This window comes from Mangifera indica, chromosome 20, assembly GCF_011075055.1.
Source record: "Mangifera indica cultivar Alphonso chromosome 20, CATAS_Mindica_2.1, whole genome shotgun sequence".
In the NCBI taxonomy this organism is placed as follows: Eukaryota; Viridiplantae; Streptophyta; class Magnoliopsida; order Sapindales; family Anacardiaceae; genus Mangifera; species Mangifera indica.
The window spans coordinates 8,885,115-8,907,375 of record NC_058156.1 but is presented as its reverse complement, the minus strand read 5'-3'; the positions used below and the strand labels follow the sequence as shown (position 1 = coordinate 8,907,375).

At 33.7% G+C, this 22,261-nt stretch overlaps 2 protein-coding genes and 1 non-coding gene across 3 annotated transcripts; 1 reads left to right on the top strand and 2 right to left on the bottom strand.

The window, feature by feature from the left end:
* Nucleotides 1-510: 510 nt before the first annotated feature.
* On the bottom strand, nucleotides 511-11,385 carry LOC123203908 (pre-mRNA-splicing factor ATP-dependent RNA helicase DEAH1-like). The gene is made up of 7 exons (XM_044620386.1): nucleotides 11,251-11,385; nucleotides 9,068-9,178; nucleotides 8,416-8,539; nucleotides 8,211-8,313; nucleotides 7,260-7,322; nucleotides 7,097-7,169; nucleotides 511-866 (listed from the first exon to the last, which is right to left on the bottom strand). Exons 4-7 carry the CDS (start codon nucleotides 8,262-8,264, stop codon nucleotides 802-804), a joined length of 255 nt encoding a protein of 84 aa, XP_044476321.1. The 5' UTR covers nucleotides 8,265-8,313; nucleotides 8,416-8,539; nucleotides 9,068-9,178; nucleotides 11,251-11,385; the 3' UTR covers nucleotides 511-801.
* Nucleotides 9,232-12,890, bottom strand: LOC123203907 (plant-specific TFIIB-related protein PTF2-like). The gene is made up of 2 exons (XM_044620385.1): nucleotides 12,599-12,890; nucleotides 9,232-11,515 (listed from the first exon to the last, which is right to left on the bottom strand). Exon 2 carries the CDS (start codon nucleotides 11,398-11,400, stop codon nucleotides 9,805-9,807), a length of 1,596 nt encoding a protein of 531 aa, XP_044476320.1. The 5' UTR covers nucleotides 11,401-11,515; nucleotides 12,599-12,890; the 3' UTR covers nucleotides 9,232-9,804.
* A 95-nt stretch (nucleotides 12,891-12,985) lies between these two features.
* TRNAF-GAA lies at nucleotides 12,986-13,058 on the top strand. The gene has a single exon. It is a non-coding gene; the product is annotated as a tRNA-Phe (tRNA).
* Nucleotides 13,059-22,261: the final 9,203 nt, after the last annotated feature.

Below are 22,261 nucleotides of genomic sequence, written 5' to 3'. Positions count from 1 at the left end.
AAAATAATATCATTTCAATTATTTTTTGTTTCGTTATAATATCAAACCGAACTCAAAATTCAATTCAAGCTTTAATTCAAACCAAGCGCAAGCTTAATTCCCCTAAAACAAACCAAACTCAAACAATTTTGAAACAAACTAAAATTTAACTTGATTCAAATCCAGCTCTAACTACAACTTTACGGGAAATGCAGATCTCATTCGTTATTATACACAATTTTGAGTTCTTACTGGAAATTAATAACTAGTAATTTGCTGGTACACCTTACGAGAATAAAAGAGAGATGGCATTCGAAATTTCAAATAAAAAAGGTGTAGAATTCTGCATTGTCTTGGAACATACCTTCAACAATAAATTTAAAAAAAAATCAACCACTTTAGACTAAATATTATAATAAGATGTTAATTTAATTATTGTTAAATAAATAAAATAATTCATAGTAGCAAAACCAGAAATTGGCAGTCTTGTAGAAAGAAATAAAATACATATGACCAAATCAACAAAATTGATTTCTATCTAGCAAGAGAGACCTTTCAAGCTTTGAATGAATACGAATGTATTTACAATTTGGTCCCCTCATATACACTCTATTTCAAACATTGTCCCTCTTCCTACTCTATAACCTCAACATCTCGAGAAAATTTTTCTGGGTTATACCTTGATACAGTAATGATTCTCATCTAATCGAAGCAGGGAATTTGAAAAGGTGGTGACTGTTTTCTGGATTCGTTTCTTCGGGCCCCATATAACTAGCAATGAGCATCTATATACATAGCAGAAAAATTGTTGTGCCTATGCGACTATCTGTCTACCCAGTTGTTAGGATGCTCATCCTGCTCCCTTTTCAGCATTTTCTTCGACACCGCTGCCACATAGAAAGAAAATAAGTAACTTGTAGGATCATGTGATTGTTTATTATTGAAAGAATATGAAAGAATATGATTTTCTTTATATTTCATGTTCAATAGAATTACAATTATATAGGAGGTTAGAAAAGCTAATTTAGGAAATCTATTAACTACTCCTATCTAAGTTTAGGAAGGATATTATAGCATTCCTAATCTATAGGATCTTCTATGATACACTATCAATACAAATATCTGAATTCCTAATCTGTATGATTCTCTATGATTCAAGGATCTCAACAATATCTCAACATATCTCAACACTCCCCCTCAAGCTGGAGCATATAAATCATATGCACCAAGCTTGTTACAAATATAATTAATTCGTGGCCCTCGAAGTGATTTAGTCAGGATGTCAGCAAGTTGATCATTTGATTTGACATAACTTGTGCCAATAATGCCAGATATAACTTTCTCTCGAACAAAGTGACAATCAATTTCTATATGCTTTGTTCTTTCATGAAAAACTGGATTAGAAGAGATGTGAAGAGCAGCCTGGTTGTCACAAAATAATGTCATTTGAGGAACATCTGCAAACTTTAATTCTTGAATCAACTGTTTCAACCAAACAAGTTCACAGGTAACTAATGCCATAGCACGATACTCAGCTTCGGCACTTGATCTAGCCACAACATCTTGTTTCTTGCTTTTCCACGATATAAGATTTCCTCCAACTAAGACACAATACCCAGAAGTAGATCGTCTATCTGAAGGTGAGCCTGCCCAATCGGCATCAGAATATCCAACTATCTGTGTATGACCCTTATTCTCATAGAGTAGACCTTTTCCTGGTGCTCCTTTGATATACCGTAGAATTCGAACAACAGCATCCCAATGATGGGTACATGGCGACTGAAGAAACTGACTAACAACACTGACTGAAAATGAAATGTCAGGGCGTGTTATGGTGAGATAATTGAGCTTACCAACCAATCTGCGATACCTCCCAGGATCATTAAGAGGCTCCCCTTGTCTAGGTAAGAGTTTAGTATTAGGATCCATGGGAGAGTCTATGGGTTTACAGTCTAACATCCCTGTTTCTTCCAGAATATCCAAAGCATACTTTCTTTGTGAGATAACAATGCCAGATTTAGATTGTGCCACTTCTATGCCGAGAAAATACTTGAGTGGCCCCAAATCTTTAGTCTGAAAATGTCTAACCAGATGTTGCTTTAATTGCATGATGCCATCTTGATCATTTCCAGTTATAACAATGTCATCCACATAAACAACCAAATAGATACTTTGTCCTTGTGAGGTATGTCTATAGAACACTGAATGATCAGACTCGCTTCTACTCATGCCAAATTCCTGAATTACTGTACTAAAACGCCCAAACCAAGCACGGGGAGATTGTTTTAAACCGTATAAAGAGCGTCGAAGTTTACAAACCAATCCAGACTCCCCTGAGCAACAAAACCAGGTGGTTGCTCCATATAAATCTCCTCCTGAAGTTCACCATGAAGAAAAGCATTCTTGATATCCAACTGATGTAGAGGCCAATGTCTAATGGCAGCCATAGAGAGAAACAGACGAACAGAGGACATTTTAGCCACTGGAGAGAATGTTTCATAATAGTCCAGGCCATATGTCTGGGTGTACCCTTTCGCAACCAACCGAGCTTTCAATCTATCAACCTTGCCATCCGGACCAACCTTAACCGTATAGATCCACCGACAACCAACAGTGGTGTGTCCAGGAGGTAAGGAAACTAAATCCCAAGTACCATTGGCATGTAAAGCAGACATCTCATCCAGCATTGCTTGTCGCCATCCAGGGTCAGAAAGGGCCTCATGAATATTGTTAGGAATAGAAATAGAGGACAATGTAGACACAAATGCATAATATGGTGAGGATAAGCGATGATAACTAAGGAAATTATAAATAGGATGAGGATTACGAGTGGAACGCATACCTTTGCGAATGGCAATGGGAAACTGATCAGCAGGAGACAAGACCTCAGTATTAGAGGAGATTGGTGCAGGAAGTGGAGACACAGGAATCTCAGGAGTTACCTCATGAACATCTTCACCTGTAGGACCCGTACTGGGCTGAAGAGACTGCTCAATGATAGGAGCAGGCTCAGACAGAGAAGTAGGCAAAGAGATAAGAGAAGGCAATGGAAGAGTTTCAGTGATAGGTGGACCACTGGGAGAAGAAAAATAAGGAGAAGACTCAAAAAAGGTAACGTCTGCAGAAAGATAATATCGACGTGTTTCAGGAGAATAACACCGATATCCTTTTTGAAGACGAGAGTACCCAAGAAAGACACATTTGAAAGCACGAGCGGTTAACTTGTCCTGACCAGGAGATAGGTTATGAATAAAACAAGTGCACCCAAAAATACGAGGAGAAAGAGAATACAGAGGTTGTTCAGGATGTAAAATAGAGTGAGGTACCTGATGTTGTAAAACTGAAGATGGCATTCGATTTATTAGAAAGCAAGCAGTAAGGACTGCATCAGCCCAAAATTGAGAGGGGACATTATTGTGTATAAGGAGGGTACGAGCAGTTTCAAGAAGGTGTCGATTTTTACGTTCAGCAACCCCATTTTGCTGAGGGGTATAAACACAAGATGACTGATGTAAAATACCTTGAGAAGACATAAACTTGGTAAAAGGAGCAGAGAAATACTCAGTAGCATTATCACTACGAAGGATACGTATAGTAGTAGAAAATTGAGTTTTTATTTCAGCACAAAAAGTCTCAAAAATAGAAAATAACTCAGATCGATTTTTCATCAAAAACAACCAGGTGCAACGAGAATAATCATCAATAAAAGTAACAAAGTATTTAAAACCTAAAACAGACGCGACTCTACTGGGACCCCAAACATCTGAATGAACTAACTCAAAAGGGGATGCAGCCCGATTATTGACTCGCTTGGGAAATATTTGTCTAGTATGTTTGCCAAGCTGACACGACTCACATTGAAGAAATGATAAAGAAGACAAACTAGGTACCATCTTCTGTAGTTTGGAGATACTAGGATGTCCGAGGCGGTTGTGAAAAATTGTCGGAGACGTAGTAACTGGACAGGCTACAGACTCAGATGGTAGATGTAAGCGGTAGAGACCCTGTGACTCATGTCCTGTGCCAATCGTCCGTCTCGTACTGCGGTCCTGTATAACAAAAGAATCTTTAGTAAAGGTAATGACACAGTCTAAAGAATGAGTGAGTTTACTCACAGAGATGAGATTAAAAGGGCATTCAGGTATATGAAGTACAGAGTTTAAAGGTAAAGAAGGAAGAGGAAGTGCACGACCTAAGGTCGTTGCTTGAGCTATAGAACCATTGGCTAATGTGACAGCAGGTAGAGACTGAGACTTAGTACAATGAGAAAGTAAATTAAGGTTACCAGAGATGTGGTCAGAAGCACCAGAATCGAGAACCCAAGGTCCAGAAGGAGAGGATTGAGTGAAGCATACGGCTGGGTGACCTGGATGTGCACTAGAAGCAATGTTAGATGAGGGTTGCTTCGATGCTTGATACTTGAGATACTCGTCGTAATCAGCACCTGTGAGAGTCAATGATGGTTGAGACTGATTATTAGAAGAGTGTGGACCATCCATCTGAATAACGTTGGCAACCCGAGGAGGACGTCCATGAAGTTTATAGCATTTGTCTCTAGTATGACCCCATTTATGGCAATAATTGCATCGTGGTCGATTCCCTCGACCAGTACGTTCTCCTTGTTGAGTCTGAGAGGCAAGTGCAGATGAATCTAGGTTGGAACCTGTTATAATACTTGGAGATGACACACGGAGCAATCGAGCAAAGACCTCATCCAGTGATGGGATAACTGCACTCTCCAGAATTTGATCTCGAACATTATCAAGGTCCGAACCGAGAGCAGCTAAAGTTAATACCATAAAGAATCTGTCTCGCTGTGCCAAGTCTTCTGCAACAGATTTACCGGTAGGAAGGAGAGAATTAAACTCAGTTTTCAGTGAAGCCATCCGTCCAAGAAAATCTGACATGCTCAACCCAGGTTGTTTTAAATTAACCATATTAGACACCACTGAATATAGTTGTTGGATGTCATTAGTATAGAGAAGTTTAGCCTGAGCCCATAGGTCAAAGCATGTACGATATGCTTTAAAAATTGGTTGCAGTTGGATAGCAATCGTATTCCATAACATACTACACAAAGCAGCATCAATTCTAATCCAGTTGGACGTATCGGTTTGAACATCCTCAACTTTAGTGATTAAATGGGCTTCGATTCCTTGTCCCATACACCATAACTCAATAGAAGCAGCCCATGAAGTATAATTATTGCTACCAGTTAATTTTTCAGTTGTGATAATAGGCAAAGAAGTGAACGAGAATGATGTACCTGCTTTGAAGCTTTCAATAGCCATAATAACCAAAATAAGATCGAAAACTTAATCCACCTGGTAGAAGAAGCGTTGAAAAGCTCCCGAAGATAAGGTCGGTAGAAGAATCACAATCTGAAGAGAAGAGAAAAGAAAGGTCGGCAGCAACTGATTTCCGGCGATAACAGAAGCGGACGGCGGCAGAACGGCGCGTGGATGGCCGGAGGAGGATCACCGGAGCTTTCTGTAACTGACAGTGCCGACGGTGAGGCAGCACGCTCTCCGGAGAAGCAGATCGGAGATCACAGTCTGAGCACGAACAACGGCCAGCGCGTGCGAGCTATTCCGGCGTCGGATGGCGGCGAAGTTTCCACGGATGGAATCGCCGGTGTCGTCTGAGTCCGATTGAGAGGGCGGTGTCGTTTCACGGTCACCGGAACAGGAGATCGGCGACGGAGATACCGAGGAGACAAGAGGCGCGTGTAGGCGCGTGCAACGGCAAACGACAACGGTATTCGACGGGTTTGACGGCGAGACTATTCCGATCCCTCCAGTATGAGCACAATCACCGGAAGATGATGGAATGACGGTGATCGGAGAAACAGCCGGAAAGAGGGTTTTATTCGCCGGAAAGGATGCCGGAAAAATTTCAAATTCTTATTCTAGGCTCTGATACCATGAAAGAATATGAAAGAATATGATTTTCTTTATATTTCATGTTCAATAGAATTACAATTATATAGGAGGTTAGAAAAGCTAATTTAGGAAATCTATTAACTACTCCTATCTAAGTTTAGGAAGGATATTATAGCATTCCTAATCTATAGGATCTTCTATGATACACTATCAATACAAATATCTGAATTCCTAATCTGTATGATTCTCTATGATTCAAGGATCTCAACAATATCTCAACATATCTCAACAATTATCAAAATGGATAAGACTTTTGATTGCTCATGCAAAAAATAACTCTACAAGAATCCATATACAATGAACAAAGATGAATGCACATTGGAACATAATCGGATAGTTGTTTGAACTAAGAGTATCATATGGCTCAAACTAAAATTATTGGACCACTGGCTCTTTCTAAAGTAAAAACTTCCGGGCGATAATAGGGCATTATCCAGATGATACTTTCACATCCTTCAAACATGAACATAGAAAATATCCTGAAACAATTATCCACGCTTCTACAAAAGAAAATACAGTATATTTGATTAATTAATCTAATGAAAAATGATTACCTACTACCAATCTAGACTGATGTACCAGGAGTGTCTGCGAAACTCTAAAAGAACCGAACCATACTAATATTTAACATCAGAACCTACCCTAACAATCCAACTGGTCTGAACATACAACGGTAATTTTTTTATTATTTTAAGCTATTTACAAAGGAAGATACTTAATTCAGATTATTTGATCATAATGAAAATGGGAAGGAAATGATATTCTAATTACTTGTAATAAAAAAAAATTCAACACAATGGAGATATATAACTCTACAAGCTACATTTCCATTTTTAAAATATCTATCTGCCATATAGAAAGAAAATTTCTATACATCGAAAATCTACCTACTATATACATATAAGATATTTGCCTGTCATGTAAATTTCCTTTCAATAGAGAAACAAATCACAGAACATACTATAAGACAATTTCTTTCAAGAGATAATAAGGAGTTTATTCCTTGAATTGAATATAGAGAACTCAATATTTCCATACATGTATGTCTCCTTAGAAAGTATTAGTATATTACGGAAGACTGCAACTCTGGTTTGATTGCAGAGAGAATGCACCAATATTCGTTTAGACACACAAACACAGAGACACAGACAGAGAGGGAGAAAAGAGAAACATACGATCTTCAACATCCTTCATCTGGTAATAATGAGGGGCTATTTCAACCAACCAGTCCGGTTTTAGTTCAGTTACCTGCATTTGATCAATGATTGCAGATCATGTCTGGCAAAGAACCTTCTTTGGGGAACATGTATTAAAAATTTGCGAATGGTTGAAACTGACCTGTCTCATATATTCTTTGGTCGTCAGAACCAATTCATGGTATACAACCCATCTAGGCAGCACCTGAAATAAGCAAAAGAGAAAAATCTTAAGAACATTACAGAAACATAATAACTTCAAGAATTTCTAGGATGCATTAACCAACACTTTGTTTTCTACCAACTACTGCTGTTTGGATTCTTGTTTTCTCACCAACAAAAGATTAATAGAATTTAATTTTGTTTTATACTACTGACAAAGGGAACCCACTGTAAAAGTTTGTAAATATATTTACATGCCACAGTTGATGTATCAAGGTGAATTAGTGTTGCATTGGTTAAGACACAAATGACTAAACTTAATAAAGTAACCAGTTATACGAGTCCTTGTAACCGGTAACCTGGGGCAGCACAAACCATTTATGGAAATGTCCATGCCAAATGTGCAGCAGCATGTGAGGTATTCAACAATAGCATACTTATGGCCCACCTACGAAAAAAAGAAAGTACAAGGAGATTTCCACTCATCTTTCCTATTGCTTGCCCAATGCAGTGCAGTTAAGACATCGTACTATTGTAGTATCAAAAATACCCCATAGACTCCCTTTCCTTTGAAAAGCAACCTCTGAACTCCTCTACTTTGTATTTCAATAGTTGACTAAAGAAATTGTAATTTTACCCTCAATTTTTCAAATGAATAAATAATAAAATTATAAGATTTGCATGATAAAATAAATAATGAAAACAAATTTTATTGAACAAGTTAGGGCAAAATTAGGAATTTCCATTGGACAGGAGGGAACTTAATGTCAACAAATAAGGAGGGTCAGAGATAAAAATTAATTTGTATGAACCAAATTGTATATAATACCAATTTAATATATTTTTATGGGTGAGGCTATTTCAGAGCTCTACCCTGCATAAAATTATACTTATCAACTTAATGGAATTACAATGAAATCATTAAAGTCACCTGTGCCAACCCTGAGCTGGGATGTATGTGAACTCTTTGTGGATGTTTTACCATCCAGTAAGATCCATTTTTCTGAAGCTCAGCAGAATGAGGAAAAAAAAACCTGAAAAAAATGAAATAGTAATAACAAGCTTTAAATCATACAATGTCCACAAGAATTATCACTTTCCACGTCCTAAAAAGTAACAAGCAACTGCAGTCTTACCAGATGTAATGGCTTTCTTTATAGAACCTAAATCACCTAGATTAGATGTTACTTCAATTTCAACCCTCTCCAGAAGCCCCTCCAGCTGGTCCCGGATACCTCTAGCACGTTTTATAATCCTCACCTAAAAAATCCAAAACACAAACAAGAAGTACGTTAAGCACAAAAAAGCTGTGTAAACACTATGTTTTATCTCATGTTACAGGATACAAGGCTACAACACAGCAATTTATCAAGTGTGGCTCTACGCAGAGAAAGAAAATTAAAAATTAGAAAGTGAAATCTTATTGTTATCTTTCTATTATTTCTGATATATTTTGCTATGATACAATGCTAGCTAATATATAGAATTCTCCTAGATAGATAATTGCCAACTAGGATAAGCCTACATCAAAAACAAAATAGAAAGAAAAGATAAATTCTAGCCTACATCATAAACTTTAACATTTGGCCAAAGGACAATTTAACCCCCAAGTTTAGTTGCATTCTCAAAGTTATACCTGCAGGGTTTCAAAAATTATAAGTCCCATCTGTTGACCAATTGGGGTCAAAGTTTAGTTGCATTCTCAAAGTTTCACCCTTTTATGTTTGTGGTAATTTTTTATTATTTTTAATAAAAAATTATTCAAACCAAACACATCTTTAGACTTACATCGGATTTTCCAATTCTCCTATATGTGATGCAAGGCTCACGGGAAAAATTCCTCCCCTCTTTCCCTCCCTATCCTTGTGGAGAATATTCTCCACACTTTCCCTCTCCATCCTGCTAAATATATGAATATCGTCTCTGAATTTGACCTGTCTAACAATGTCAACTAGAAGAATGCAATATATAATCTGGATTTTCATTCTATAGAGCCATACAATGCCCCGAATACAGAAAGGCGATAGATTAACCACAATGCTCAAATTAACTATACAACATCAACTAATTAACAAGAGCTGGCCCATTGACAAAAAACATAGACATTTTTTTTTTTTTATAAAAGAACAAAGTAATTAGCTGTCCCACTAATAATTCATGGCAACAAATCATTAATCAATCATGCTTCTCATCATTGGAGACGGAGTGCTTGGCATGCTTGTTCCTCTCCAAAGTATCTCCAAGTCCACCACCTGTCTCCACTCCTCTGCTTCGTCTAACACCTAAATTCTCTTCATTGTCAGTCTGTTCATCTTATGTCTCATCCTCATCCTCACACTCTGTGGCTGTAACTTCTGCGGCCACTGCTACATAATTGCTATTATATCTGACACTATTCTGTCCTCTCTTCCACGCCAAGGCCACAACTGTCGCAGCGAGAAAACCAGCTCCAAAAGGTCCCTTCAGTCCAACTGCAAAGAGAATAAAAAAAAGGACATTTTCTGATGCTCTCATTGCTGCACCCTTCACATGTTCTCACAGTTGAACACATGCAAGGCCAATAGGGTATTGTAATGTCCTGTCTCAATATCCTCTTCTTTCACCTGATGAAGGAGGAGTGTCTCAATAATAAAGTCTTCCCAATCAATTTCACCAATTTGTTTTCTCTTTCTCCTTTTCCCATTAAGAACACATTCTGAAGAGGCAACATTGTCATTATCACCTGTATCAGAACTGGATGGATTCATAATCTTATTAATCCTAACCTTAGCAGAATTTATCTTAGCCCTCCTCTTCTCATTTTCCATGCAACCATTAACAAAAGAAGGAGGCATAACATCCAGTCCTACATCTTTCTCCAAAATTTTCTTAAGCATAAGCTTCTGGCTCATTTCTGATTTTCCATTCCACCATTCCCTACATCCACTAAGCTCAAACCCTCTCCTTCTCTTCCTTCCATGTACCTCCTCAGTCTCTCTTAGCAAACTCCTACCATCAACTTCATTTAAAAATTTAGCATAAATCATTCCCAAGCATTCATGAGAAAGCTCAATCTTATTACCATTTTCAACCCCTCTTCTCATAGGCCCACTTCTATCATCCATATCAAAATAGCTAGAATAACTTTCCACCTTATCCTCATCAATCCCATACTCAAAATCTTTTTCCAAACACTCCCTAACAACATCATCAAAATCAACCCCACCACACTTTGGCCCTTCTTTGTCTTCTGTTTTCTTCTCCCTGGACTTCAACTCCATATAACGCATTACAAAAGGGGCATTCTTCACTATATTCTTTACATTCACATACTTTCCCCATGGCAGCACTTGAGCCACCTTCACAAGTACTTCCAACAACTCCGAGTATCGCTTTCTACATGTTCCAAGTACACAATATAACTCCTTGGCAACATCCTCAATCCTCAAACTAACCCCATTCAATTCTGCCACGAACACCAAAACAGCTGCCACCAATGGCATTGGCTTCCTCCCTGTTGTCAGAAACCACTTCACCGCACAATTCAGCAAAAACACTCCTTGTTGCCTCATCTGCCCCAACTTATCCCTCTCCAATTCAACCAATCTTGGCAACTTCGTATTACAAAACACTCTCTCAAACATAACAACAATATCAAATTCAGGCAACTTCAAATCCAAAAACTCAACCACACGGTTAACCATCCTTCCTAATTCATACACATCACAATTCAAAACAGACGCTATTTCACCCAATGGTAATGATTTATTCTCCATTCTCATAACAACATATCCACAAGCACCGATTAAAATTGGAAACCAATCCCCCAACCCAAATTCACCCTCAGTGATTTTATCAATCATGTTTTTGACATCAGTGGATTTTTTACCAGTCAAATTCAATTTATAAGTATATTCATCTATTAATTTCTTAGATTCGTAGACTTTCTTATCTTTATAGTTTAAGACAGAGCCGGTACCTGACGAACCCACCTGAATGTAACTTCCAATGGGGCCGTCACGGCCGTAGGTTTGGGGATCAAAATTGTCAAATGACTGGACCGTGCCGCACGACGAGCATATCAGGTTGCCGGATATTTGATCGTGGGTTAGAGACTTCGAAGAGCAGCTTGTGCAGGACATCTCTCTCTAACAATCTTCTTCTCTAGTTGTTGTGCGTAGGTTGTCCGAAGGCGGAAAGCAGCAGGAGTTGTTTTGTCTCGACAGCCAGAAAGCAAGCGTGGCGTGAAGACAGAATCTAACAGAGAAAGGAAATTAACCACATTTAGAAAACTAGTCCTTGAAACAAATGCTGTTGGACAGGTGGATTGAAAATACTAAAATACCCTAAGCAGAAAAATTAAAAATTAAGAGTAAATTACAAATGCCCACCTAAAGTTTGGCCTAAACCATTGTTTACCCCTTATTGGTAAAAATAACACTTTCTCACCAATAATAAAACCCTACCCATTAAAAGAAGTTATTTTTCAAATTATTAAATAAAAATATTTTTTTAAATATTTAAATTACAGAAAAACTCACTTATTTTCTTTTTATTTCACTCTCATCCTCTTCTTTCTCTCTTCTCAGTCTAAAATAAGAAATAATGACAAATGATAATAATAATTATACTAGTAGACAAGATTAGATTCGAGTCGAACTGAACTTGAACTCAGCTCGGTTAATGGAAAAACGAGCTCGAGCTTGAGCTCGGGTTTGGCGAGCTCGGAAAATTGTTGCTGGGCTCGAGCTCACTCACGAGTCGAACTACTCGAGAATTTGGCTCGGCTAGGCTCAACAAATTTTCACTTCCGTCAAAGCACTAGAAACTATAAACTTATTAGACACTGAATTTTCACTTCTTTGCATGCTTCTGTACAAATCTAAAGCCTCCACTGTATCATTACAACATACATAACCCGAAATCATTGCAGTCCAAGAAAAATTGTCTCTGTGAGGTATTTCATCAAACACTTTTATTGCTTGTTAGAGAAACCCCATTTTTGCGTAAGCAGATATCATAGTGTTATACGAACACAAATCTCTTTCACTCAGTGCATCAAAAACTTTTTGGGCATCAACTAAACTCCTACATTTCACATACATATCTAGCAAACAATTAGATATGAAGACATATCAAGTATTAACACAATACACAAATTTAGTTTTTAAAACACAAATGACAAAGCAAAGACAATTATCAATCTTGAAAAAAAAAAACAATACCAGCAAACACATAAAACTAAATAACATAAAAACCCCAAATTAGGAACCCTAATTCCATAATTAGGGTTTCTAATTTGGATAAACAATTAAAAATTCAAGTAAACAAATAACAAACCTGATATGTCCTTATGTCGTTGTTGCTGAACTCGTCGCCTTCAAACGCAAATGCTAGACAAATTGAAGTGCCCTAGAACCGAAAGCAGATATGATTCGTGATCGGAGTGGAACAGAGGAAGTGCTCGATCTTGAAAGGTAGAAGAAGTCGACTAGATGCTAACGTTATTGATGGAGACACTGAGTGATGAGGTTTTCCGAAAGTTGAAGGATGAAGAGGTTTGCAAAAAGCTAGAAGATACGTGCGTGAGATGATGAGAGACTAAAAGGTTAAAACTTGAAAGTTGAAAGCAAAAGCCAAAAAGGTAAATCACGGGTTAAAAAGGCACCGATGAATCAAATAACTCAGATAAAGCTCAAGATTAAAATTAAAGCCAAAGTTGAGAAAGCGGGGATAGCTCAGTTGGGAGAGCGTCAGACTGAAGATCTGAAGGTCGCGTGTTCGATCCACGCTCACCGCAAGTTTTTTATATAATTTATCATTTCTTTATCTAGAGTAAAATTGTCTTTGGGCCGATCAAATAACTCATAAGAAGCCCAACCAAGATAGGACAAAAGAAATCTTTATTCCTTTTCTATATTACCCGAATGTTTTCTTACTTGTTATATTTTTCACATTTTTATTAAAAATTATTTTTCTTACTTCCGATTAGTGTTGGCCCTTAATTGAGCTAGCTAGGGTTTGAAATCCCACTTAGCTCGATTCGACTATATTTAAATTTATTTAGTTCAAATTTGAATAAAGTTTAAATTAAAATATTCGATTTGTTTCAAAATCGAGTCAAATTCAAACTCAAAAAAGATCTGCTTAGTTTGGCTTGCGAATCAGATAGATAACTCAATTTACTTTGAATTTTGCTCATGATTTTATTCGAATTATTTTAAATAATTATTTAATGACGTTGTTTTGTCAATAAGTGATAAATTTGAACTATGAATCTAAGTCACATATTTGAGTTATGAATTTAAACTATAAATTCGAACCAAACTTGAATCAAACTCAAATCACCCCTTAATGTTGGCTTGACAAATTTGAGCCGAACTATTTTTTATTCGAACAAAACTCAAACCAAGGGATGTTCAGACTCGACTCGATTTATATCCACCCCAACTTTTGATAATTAATTATACATTTAATTTTAGCATGTTATGTAGATGACACAATTTTGAAATAAAAGCTATATATAATTTTTAAATGTCATTAACATTAGTACTTCTAATTATATATTTTATGATAAGTAATACTATGCGTATCCACTTTGAGTATACAAATAAATACATATTTGTATGTGTCATTATATAATTGAGTGTTATATTATCGTTAATTTAAAATTATTCAATCAAATGATGACACACATGAACTGTATACCCATTTATGTACTAAAAGTGATATGCATAGTTTTATTGTTTTGTGATTACTATTAGGATTATATTCAATTTGAATCCTTCGAGCTTGAATTACATATCGAATTAAACAAACAAAGTTAGAGCAAACGATTGAATTTGTTTTCATAAACAACATGAGTTTAAGTTGATTCGAATATTCAAATTTAAATAAACTCGAATCGAATATAAAGTTAAATCATTTTTAAGTAGAGATCAAACCTCAACTTATTGATTTCGAATTAAACCTTTTGAATTTAAGCTGATCTCGAATTAGTCTTATTCAGACTTGACTTGTATAATGAATTTTTAAATTTCAAAAGTCAAGTTGAGAAGTAGGGTTTACACAATTTCATTATGAACAAGAATAAGAGATGAAGAACAGTTTCTATGATTTTCCATTTGGAATTTGAAGACCCATTAACCTAAAATCTTCAAATCTCATGTTTCAAGCACTCATAAATATGAGAGTAATGGTTTTGCCACTCAAATAAAGTACAACTTGACATAATATACAGAGAATTTCTTACCCAAATCTGTATGTGAACAAACTAATTTTATTAATTTCATATGTACGACAGAGGTTTAAACTCAGATTTTTTTTCGAAAGTTCTAATGTTTCACCGGTTTTGATAATTCTTTATAAATAAGAAAGGTGAAAACTTGTGATTTAACGATATAATTGTTTAGTTTTTTATTTTAAAATTATTTAATTAGATGTTAATATATAAATTTATATATATATACATATAACATTACTTTTATTTTAAACATATAAAATAACCTTTATGTTATTGAAATTCTCAAATCTCAATTGGAATGTCCTCCTACACAAGACCTATGCCATGGCCGGCTATCTTCCTTGGCCTCCTCTTCAAGAGGGATAATATAAATTTGAAGCCAGCCTTATGCAATTTTAAGGAACTTTTTTATTATTGTATTTCTTTTTTTTTTTTATAATAAATCTTCTATGCATATAAATGTACTACTTTGATATCAATTAGACCATCTGTAACATAAAATTTATAATGTTAGAATGATGGAATTGTAATCCAATTCCGACTCATATATATGTGGATAGAGACGGTAACGGGGAAGGAAGAGGCAGAGAAGGCTATCCAAATCTCTACAGGTGAAACACATCCCCATCCCCTTATAGTTTATTACTCGCAAAGAATAACTCTCCTTATTCTCTCTCCTTCATTGGCTCCTTCTCATTTTCTCTGCTTAAGTATTATCATAATAATGATACTGTGATAAATAATTAAAAATTTAATAGATATTTTCATAAATTATACTTTAAAATTAGGGGCAGAACGAGACAGTATCAATTCTTGTCTATATCATGTTCTTATTATAGAGAGTTGTTATTATACTATCCTTGTATTTATATAGAAGAATCTCCTCCTCGTATGGGGTGGGACAAAAACCTAATTTTTTAGGTCAAGTTGTCACCTGTAATTGTGGGTGCATTATTATTACGTTAATAGAAGAAAAAGTATAACAAAGATAATGTTTTGGCCACCAATAATGCTAGGTTCAAAAATTGAGTACTAGGGTAACAGTAGTCAATGTTAAAATACAAATTCAATTTGAGATTTCGAAGAAATTGGGGGTCACTTAGAGTTAGAATATAAAAATTAAGCAATGTATATTCAGTTTTGAATACTCAGATAATGTGTCATTATATAATTTAGTGTTATATTATCTTTAATTCAAAATTATTAAATTATATTATAACATATTATCTAAATTAGATACTCCTATGAACAAATATTTGATTCTAACACCCACATGGGTAATGGGATAAGAAAATCAATATGTTCATTTAAGTAAGCAAAGAGGCTCTTTGCTTAGTTACCTAAAGCCACCAAATTAGCATAGTGCCTTTGTGAGAACTTCAAACTACCTAAAAAGCTAGGCTTCTTCCTCGTCCATTGAATTGAAAGACTTGAGTAAGCATATTGGGTCCCTTGTGAAATTTTTGAAAAAGAATTTCATGGCATCTCCCACCTTCTATTCTTGAAGTTCACTTAGTTTTTTAGTATTCCCAAAGCATTTTCTGGTGAGATCTTGCTCACCACTACACATGCAACATTATTATTTATTACCCATATGCAAGCAACACATGCACCTTTATCATTACCCACTTTAAATATTTTTATACAAAAGTGGTGCCTACATACTTGCCTCTCCTACTCTATACTTGTTCATGTATCTTCTTTCTTCCAGCAAATTCGAAATATCTATTCGAAAGATAGTTTGAGTGACAAAAGAGAGAATCAGTAACATATTAATATCAAACTATTAACTTAATACACTAGTTAAGTGACTGATCATTAAATTTGAGGTTTTACTTATTTAGTGTGATCGATTCAACTCCAAAAAGATAATCCAACTCAAGTAAAGTTTCCTTTTTAAAAAAAAAAACATTGAAATATTTATATTCTTGTTTAATTTTACAAAATTTCGAAAAATTTACCGAACTCTAAAAACATCAAGTTAAATTCATTTTGTAAAAATATAACAAGTATTTGTCTTTTTAGAGATTTATATTGTTTCCTATTGGATAGTCAGATAATATATCATTATATAATTATATATTATTTTATACTTAATTCGAAATCATTCGACTATATAATAACATATCATTTAAATACTCAATTAGATACTAAAAACTGGATACACATAATTTAACTGAAGTGAGTATACTCTCAATGATCAGACTCACAATTATTACACTAAATAAGTCAATGTTTTATAAACATGATAAAAACTCAAATTTAGGTCTTCTGTATGAAAGTTTTAATACTATATCAATTTTATTAACCCTCGACATCGACATCTAATTGTAATTTAATAGAAGCTTTATACATACATACATACATACATACATACATGCATACACACATACACACACATATAAATATATATGCTTATTTTTTACTCATGTAACCTAATTTTATAATTTTATTTTTCATATCTTTAATTAATAACTTATGGGTGTCGGCCAAATTAAATATTTTTTATTGGCTGAGCGAAGAAGAACTTTGCAAAGCCATTTTCAAAGGCTTGCTTTCATTACGAGAAGAAAGCCACATGCCCATAATGTGTATGTACCTCGTACATTTAAGCATCAGCTTCTTGCAGGGTTTTTAATTTAAGTGCAGAAATGAGCCGGTCCCATGCATATTCCTAGGTTTGCTTTTTCGTGTAGGCCAATACCCTTATTCCCACTCAAGGTTCAGTAAAATATCAAAGTTTTATTTTTTAATTTTTAAAATCTTAAATATCTATCGTAAATTAAAATATGTTAGAACTTTTAATTATGGTTCAAGGTAAAATCGTTATTTAATAATAATATTTAAAAAAATAAAATTTTATATTATTTTACTCTCTTAATTTGAAAAACTAAAAATTTCTCTCAAAATTAAATTTTAAAAAATGATATTTTTTCTCTACCTAGAGTTTCAAATTTCGCTTACGAATTTCTAACCAACGACAGTCAATCTCTCTCCCTCCCAATGATATATCTCTCTCAGACACTTTCATTCATTTCCATGATATCTAGATTCAACGGAATCTAGACGAAGAGTTAAAACTCTTCAATTAGATTTTGTTTGGATTTCATTGAATCCAAACATCATCGGTTGAAAAAAAAATAACAGAGGGAGATATGTCATTAGAAGAGAGAGAGATCGACTATTGTTGATAAGAAATTCGTTAACGAAATTTAAAACCCTAAGTAGAAAGAAAAATGTAATTTAAAAAATTGTTAATTTTTTAAATTAAAAAATAAAAAAATATAAATTTTTATTTTTTTAAATATTATTATTAAAAAATATTTCTTTTTTTAAATTTTTATAATTTTTAACTTATACATAAGAATTTAAGTTTTTAAAAATTAAAAAATAAGATTTTGGGGCTTTACCATTTGGCCTTTTATGTATAATAAACAAGTATGCATTAATTTATAATGTTGACGCCCCCTCCTCATATAAACAGGATTTTTATAATTATAAAATAATATGGTAAGTGAAATCAATTCTTCGCGTTGGTACGTGTGACCCACAGATAGACCATTCTTCAAATAGGGTTTTAAATGAGTAGGCTTACTGCAATTTAAAAAAAAAATTAAATAAAATTTAAAAATAAAATTTTTTTATATCAAATTAAATTATTTTAAATTAAACTAAAAAATAATTTGATTTAATTTAAATTATAATGTAAACCTATTATAACATTTCATGCTTAATAAACGATAATTAATTTATAGTTATTTAAGATAAGAAATAATAGTATAAAATGAATATAAAATACATATATAATAAATATATAAAAATTTGATAAAATATATATATATATATATATATATATATATATATATTGTCAAATACTATTTTACGTATATGTATTTAAAAAAATATGGTTTACAATTTGAAAACCATCTAAAATCCAAACCGTAATCTATTTTTCTAAAATTCATCAAACCAACTTAAACTGTTTTATAAACCAACTAAAATTGTAATTTCTGATTGGTTCGATCCAATTTTATAATTTTAACCGAATTATGTATACTCCTACATTCAAATCTTGTGTCTAGCCAAATGTCACAAAAATGGGATTTATTTGGTATGAGTGACTTTTTGGTGATAAATTTGAATCACCCACATAAAGAATGGGAAATGAAGAGTTCTTGTAGAATAATTTTCGCTAGATAGAAGTTGGAAGAGCAGTGTAAATGGTGTGTAGTTTAGTGAAGCAACAGTTGCAGAGTGAGTGATGAAGGTGACCCACCAGAGTAGGTCAAGGATGGTGATGAATAAATAATATGGAGAGAAGAGTGGAAGAGACAGGCAAGCAGCAATGGCTAAAGCATAAAGCCAAAGTAAGGCATCTTCTTATCTTAGTGTACTGATATATAGATGTATTACAATAACTGGTGGTGTGGTGTGGGGTGGTGTGGGTGTTGCAGAAGACAAATTAAAGGATGGCCAATTCTTTCAATTCAAGGTGTCTCTACTTGTCAATTTGAGCATCTCTTTTTGAGGACCAAACCATCTCCAATCTTACCCCTCAAGTCAAGTTTTCTCTATTGTCTCTTTGCATGCCTTGTTGCCGCTGGTGATATGCCAAAAATTATAAATGCTAATTCACCCACTTACCTAATCAAGTTAAAGATTATTATAATTGTCAAATTTCGGATTCAATTAAGTAAATATAGTTTGTGACAACCCTAAATGAATCTCACTTCAATAAAGTTTAAAATAAATGTTAAGTATATATGTGCATCTTATATCATTTGAGGATGTTAAAAGAACATTGATAAAGTAGTTTTGCGAGCTCTTAAATTGTCAAAATACTTATTATATTACAAAACCCACAAGAAAAAGTATGATAGAATGTGTGTGGGCAATGGTATGTTAGACCAAATTGTTAAAAATAGTATTAGAGCCATTTTGCGCAAAACCATGATAGGTTAGACCAAAATGTTATAAATGATATTAGAGTTATTCAATGCAAAACCATAATGTATTAGACCATAATGTTATCAATAGTATCAGAATCATTCTGCGTAAAGTCATAATGTATTAGATCAAAATGTTACAAATAGTATCAGAGTCATTTTGTATAAAATCATGATAGATTGTACGTCTAAAGTGCATAATATCTTTATAATGAATTGGGTTTTTAGATTAAAATGTTACATAGTCAGTATTAAGCTTAGAGCTCACATAGATATGCTTTTAGACTTTATCTACATGAAATTTATTGAAATCACAATTTACCTAGATAGATTATAATTTTATAAATTGAATCTAAGATTCATTTGCATGTATTATATGGCAATAACATTGTATTTGAATGGTTTAATTTTAACCAATGAAGAACTTGACATCATGCATGGCCAAGAAAGGAATAAGCAAAAGCAATGGGACAATTGCCTCTCACATTGTAGTAAGCTCAGACCCACTGGCCCGCATTGGAATACATGATGTGTAAGCACGTGATCTTTACAAAAATCAACTCTATATTAAAAGGTGCTAATATTCTGCCATTACTTCTCTCTAATCACCTCTATTTTGACACCTTTTTTTATCACCCATCTCATGGAGATAACAAAGAAGGAGATTTAATACTAAACTTACAGCTAAACTTTGTATAGAGTGCCGGCAAAGAGGGTACAAAAGGAGGGATTTAGCATAAACAAGATGGGATTAGTAGTGGCTAATAAGACATTAACATTAGGATTAGTGCAACAAAAGCCGGCTGAATCATGATTAACAAAGGCCGGTTTGTTTAGTTGAGGATGCAATAGTGAACATGAGCTAACATCCAAATCTTAATCTTTTTAATTATGTCACTAAGCACCCAAAAACCCAGACAGCTTTTACTAATTAATTGTAGAGTGTTTATCATAGGGACTTGTTTGATTGATCTCTAAATGAAACCCTACAATTGATGGATTATTAACAAATTTCTTTTATTTTTCATATTTTATATACATAATTTAGAAATACCCAATTGAGTATCTATGTAATGTGTTATTATATAATTAAGTGTTATTTTATCTTTAATTCAAAATCATCTAATCAGATGATGTATCATCACAAGATAATGTATGATGATGCATTATCTGATTAATCAAGTGGATACTTAAAACTGGATAATTAATAACATGAAAAGATCCAAAGATGGGAAGTTGTATAGGATTACCACCAGAATGAAACCTCTTTTTCTTGAAGGTTCCCATCTCCTCTCTATGTTTTCTGTCTATTTATTAAGACTACCCACCTAGGTCTTTTAAATTCAAAGAATTTTCGTCTCCCCTACTAAGAATTCTGGCAGTTTTGTTATATGTATCTTTTCGATTATAACCAATAATTTTAAATTAATATTAAAATAATACTCAATCATATTATATATATATTCATTTATATATATAAAAATGAGTATTTATAATATTACTCTTTAATTAAATGAAAAGAGAACAATGTTATGTGCAAGTGCAATCACTTTTGAGTATCCAATCAAGTGTTTAGATGATGTATCATTATGTGATTAAGTGTTATTTTATATTTAATTCAGATTCATATAATTACATAATAACATATAATCTGAATACTCAATTAAGTTCTCAAAACTTGGTTCATGTAATGTTATTGATAAAAAGATGTACAACAAGCATACATTGGATTGAGATCAATAAAACTATATGCATACACTTTTGATACACAATATGAGTACATAGATGATGTGTTATTATATGATTGGATGATTCTGAATTAAAAATAAAGTAATATCTAATCATATGATAATATATTATCTATATACATAAATTATCTATCAAAATTATATGCACGTAGCATTATTCAGTTGGGATATATGAAGTTGTTGGCAGCATAATAGTTGCACCAGTAAAAAACTACATGTATTATGAGACTTAAGACTGGACTCGAATCGACCCTGTTCGAGCTCGAGTTTGAGCTTGGCTCAAATGAGTCCGAAACGAATAAACCCTATACGAGTTTGGTCGAACTAAAGCTACTCGTCAAATTTTTTAATTAAAAATTTTGATACAAAACGATGTCGTTTTAATAACGAAAAATGAGCCGAGTTCAAGCTTAACTTTCACGAGCTCGACGAGCTCAAACTCAAACTCATGCTCAACTATATGTAAAACGAGTCACGCTCGAACTTAATCTCAATTTAGTTCGGTTTGAACCTACCCTTAGTGAGACTCCTTTAAATGTATTTACTGGAAAAAGAGATCTTATCCCTTAAAATTGTCACAACAAAATATAACATGCTAATTCGGTCTCCTTATGCCTCACCAAATCAACCCCACAGCTGATTTCCACATTATATATAGAAAATTTTAACAGATAAAAAGTGTCACTTATGCCACCAAACCCACTGGTTATGTTACCAGCTGTTTTAACACCTACTAAGGGGTCTGTATTAGTCATATTATTAGACCATTAATTCACCCGTTCGGATACGATATATATACACAGATGATTATTAATAAATACTAACAATCAACATATTATTAGTTTGATTTTTATCAAATCGAACTTAAATTTGACTTAATTTAAGTGGTGTTAGGTTTGAACTTGATTCAAAATTGTTTGAGTTCGGTTTATTTAAAAGAAGTTGAACTTAAATTGAGTTATGCGCTTGAATTGGTACAATAGCCGAATAAAAAAGATTAAGATAACATTGTTTTAATATGTATTAGTTAAAATGATATTGTTTTAATTAATTCATATCGAAAAAT

What these genes read in the sequence shown, in the direction of transcription:
- LOC123203908 (XM_044620386.1), bottom strand. Translation starts at nt 8,264, where the DNA reads ATGGTAAAACATCCACAAAGAGTTCACATACATCCCAGCTCAGGGTTG. An exon ending in CCAGCTCAGGGTTGGCACAG is followed by an intron (nt 7,323 to 8,210) that starts GTGACTTTAATG and finishes TGCTTATTTCAG; the next exon opens with GTGCTGCCTAGATGGGTTGT. An exon ending in GATGAAGGATGTTGAAGATC is followed by an intron (nt 867 to 7,096) that starts GTATGTTTCTCT and finishes TCTATGTGGCAG; the next exon opens with CGGTGTCGAAGAAAATGCTG.
- LOC123203907 (XM_044620385.1), bottom strand. Translation starts at nt 11,400, where the DNA reads ATGTCCTGCACAAGCTGCTCTTCGAAGTCTCTAACCCACGATCAAATA.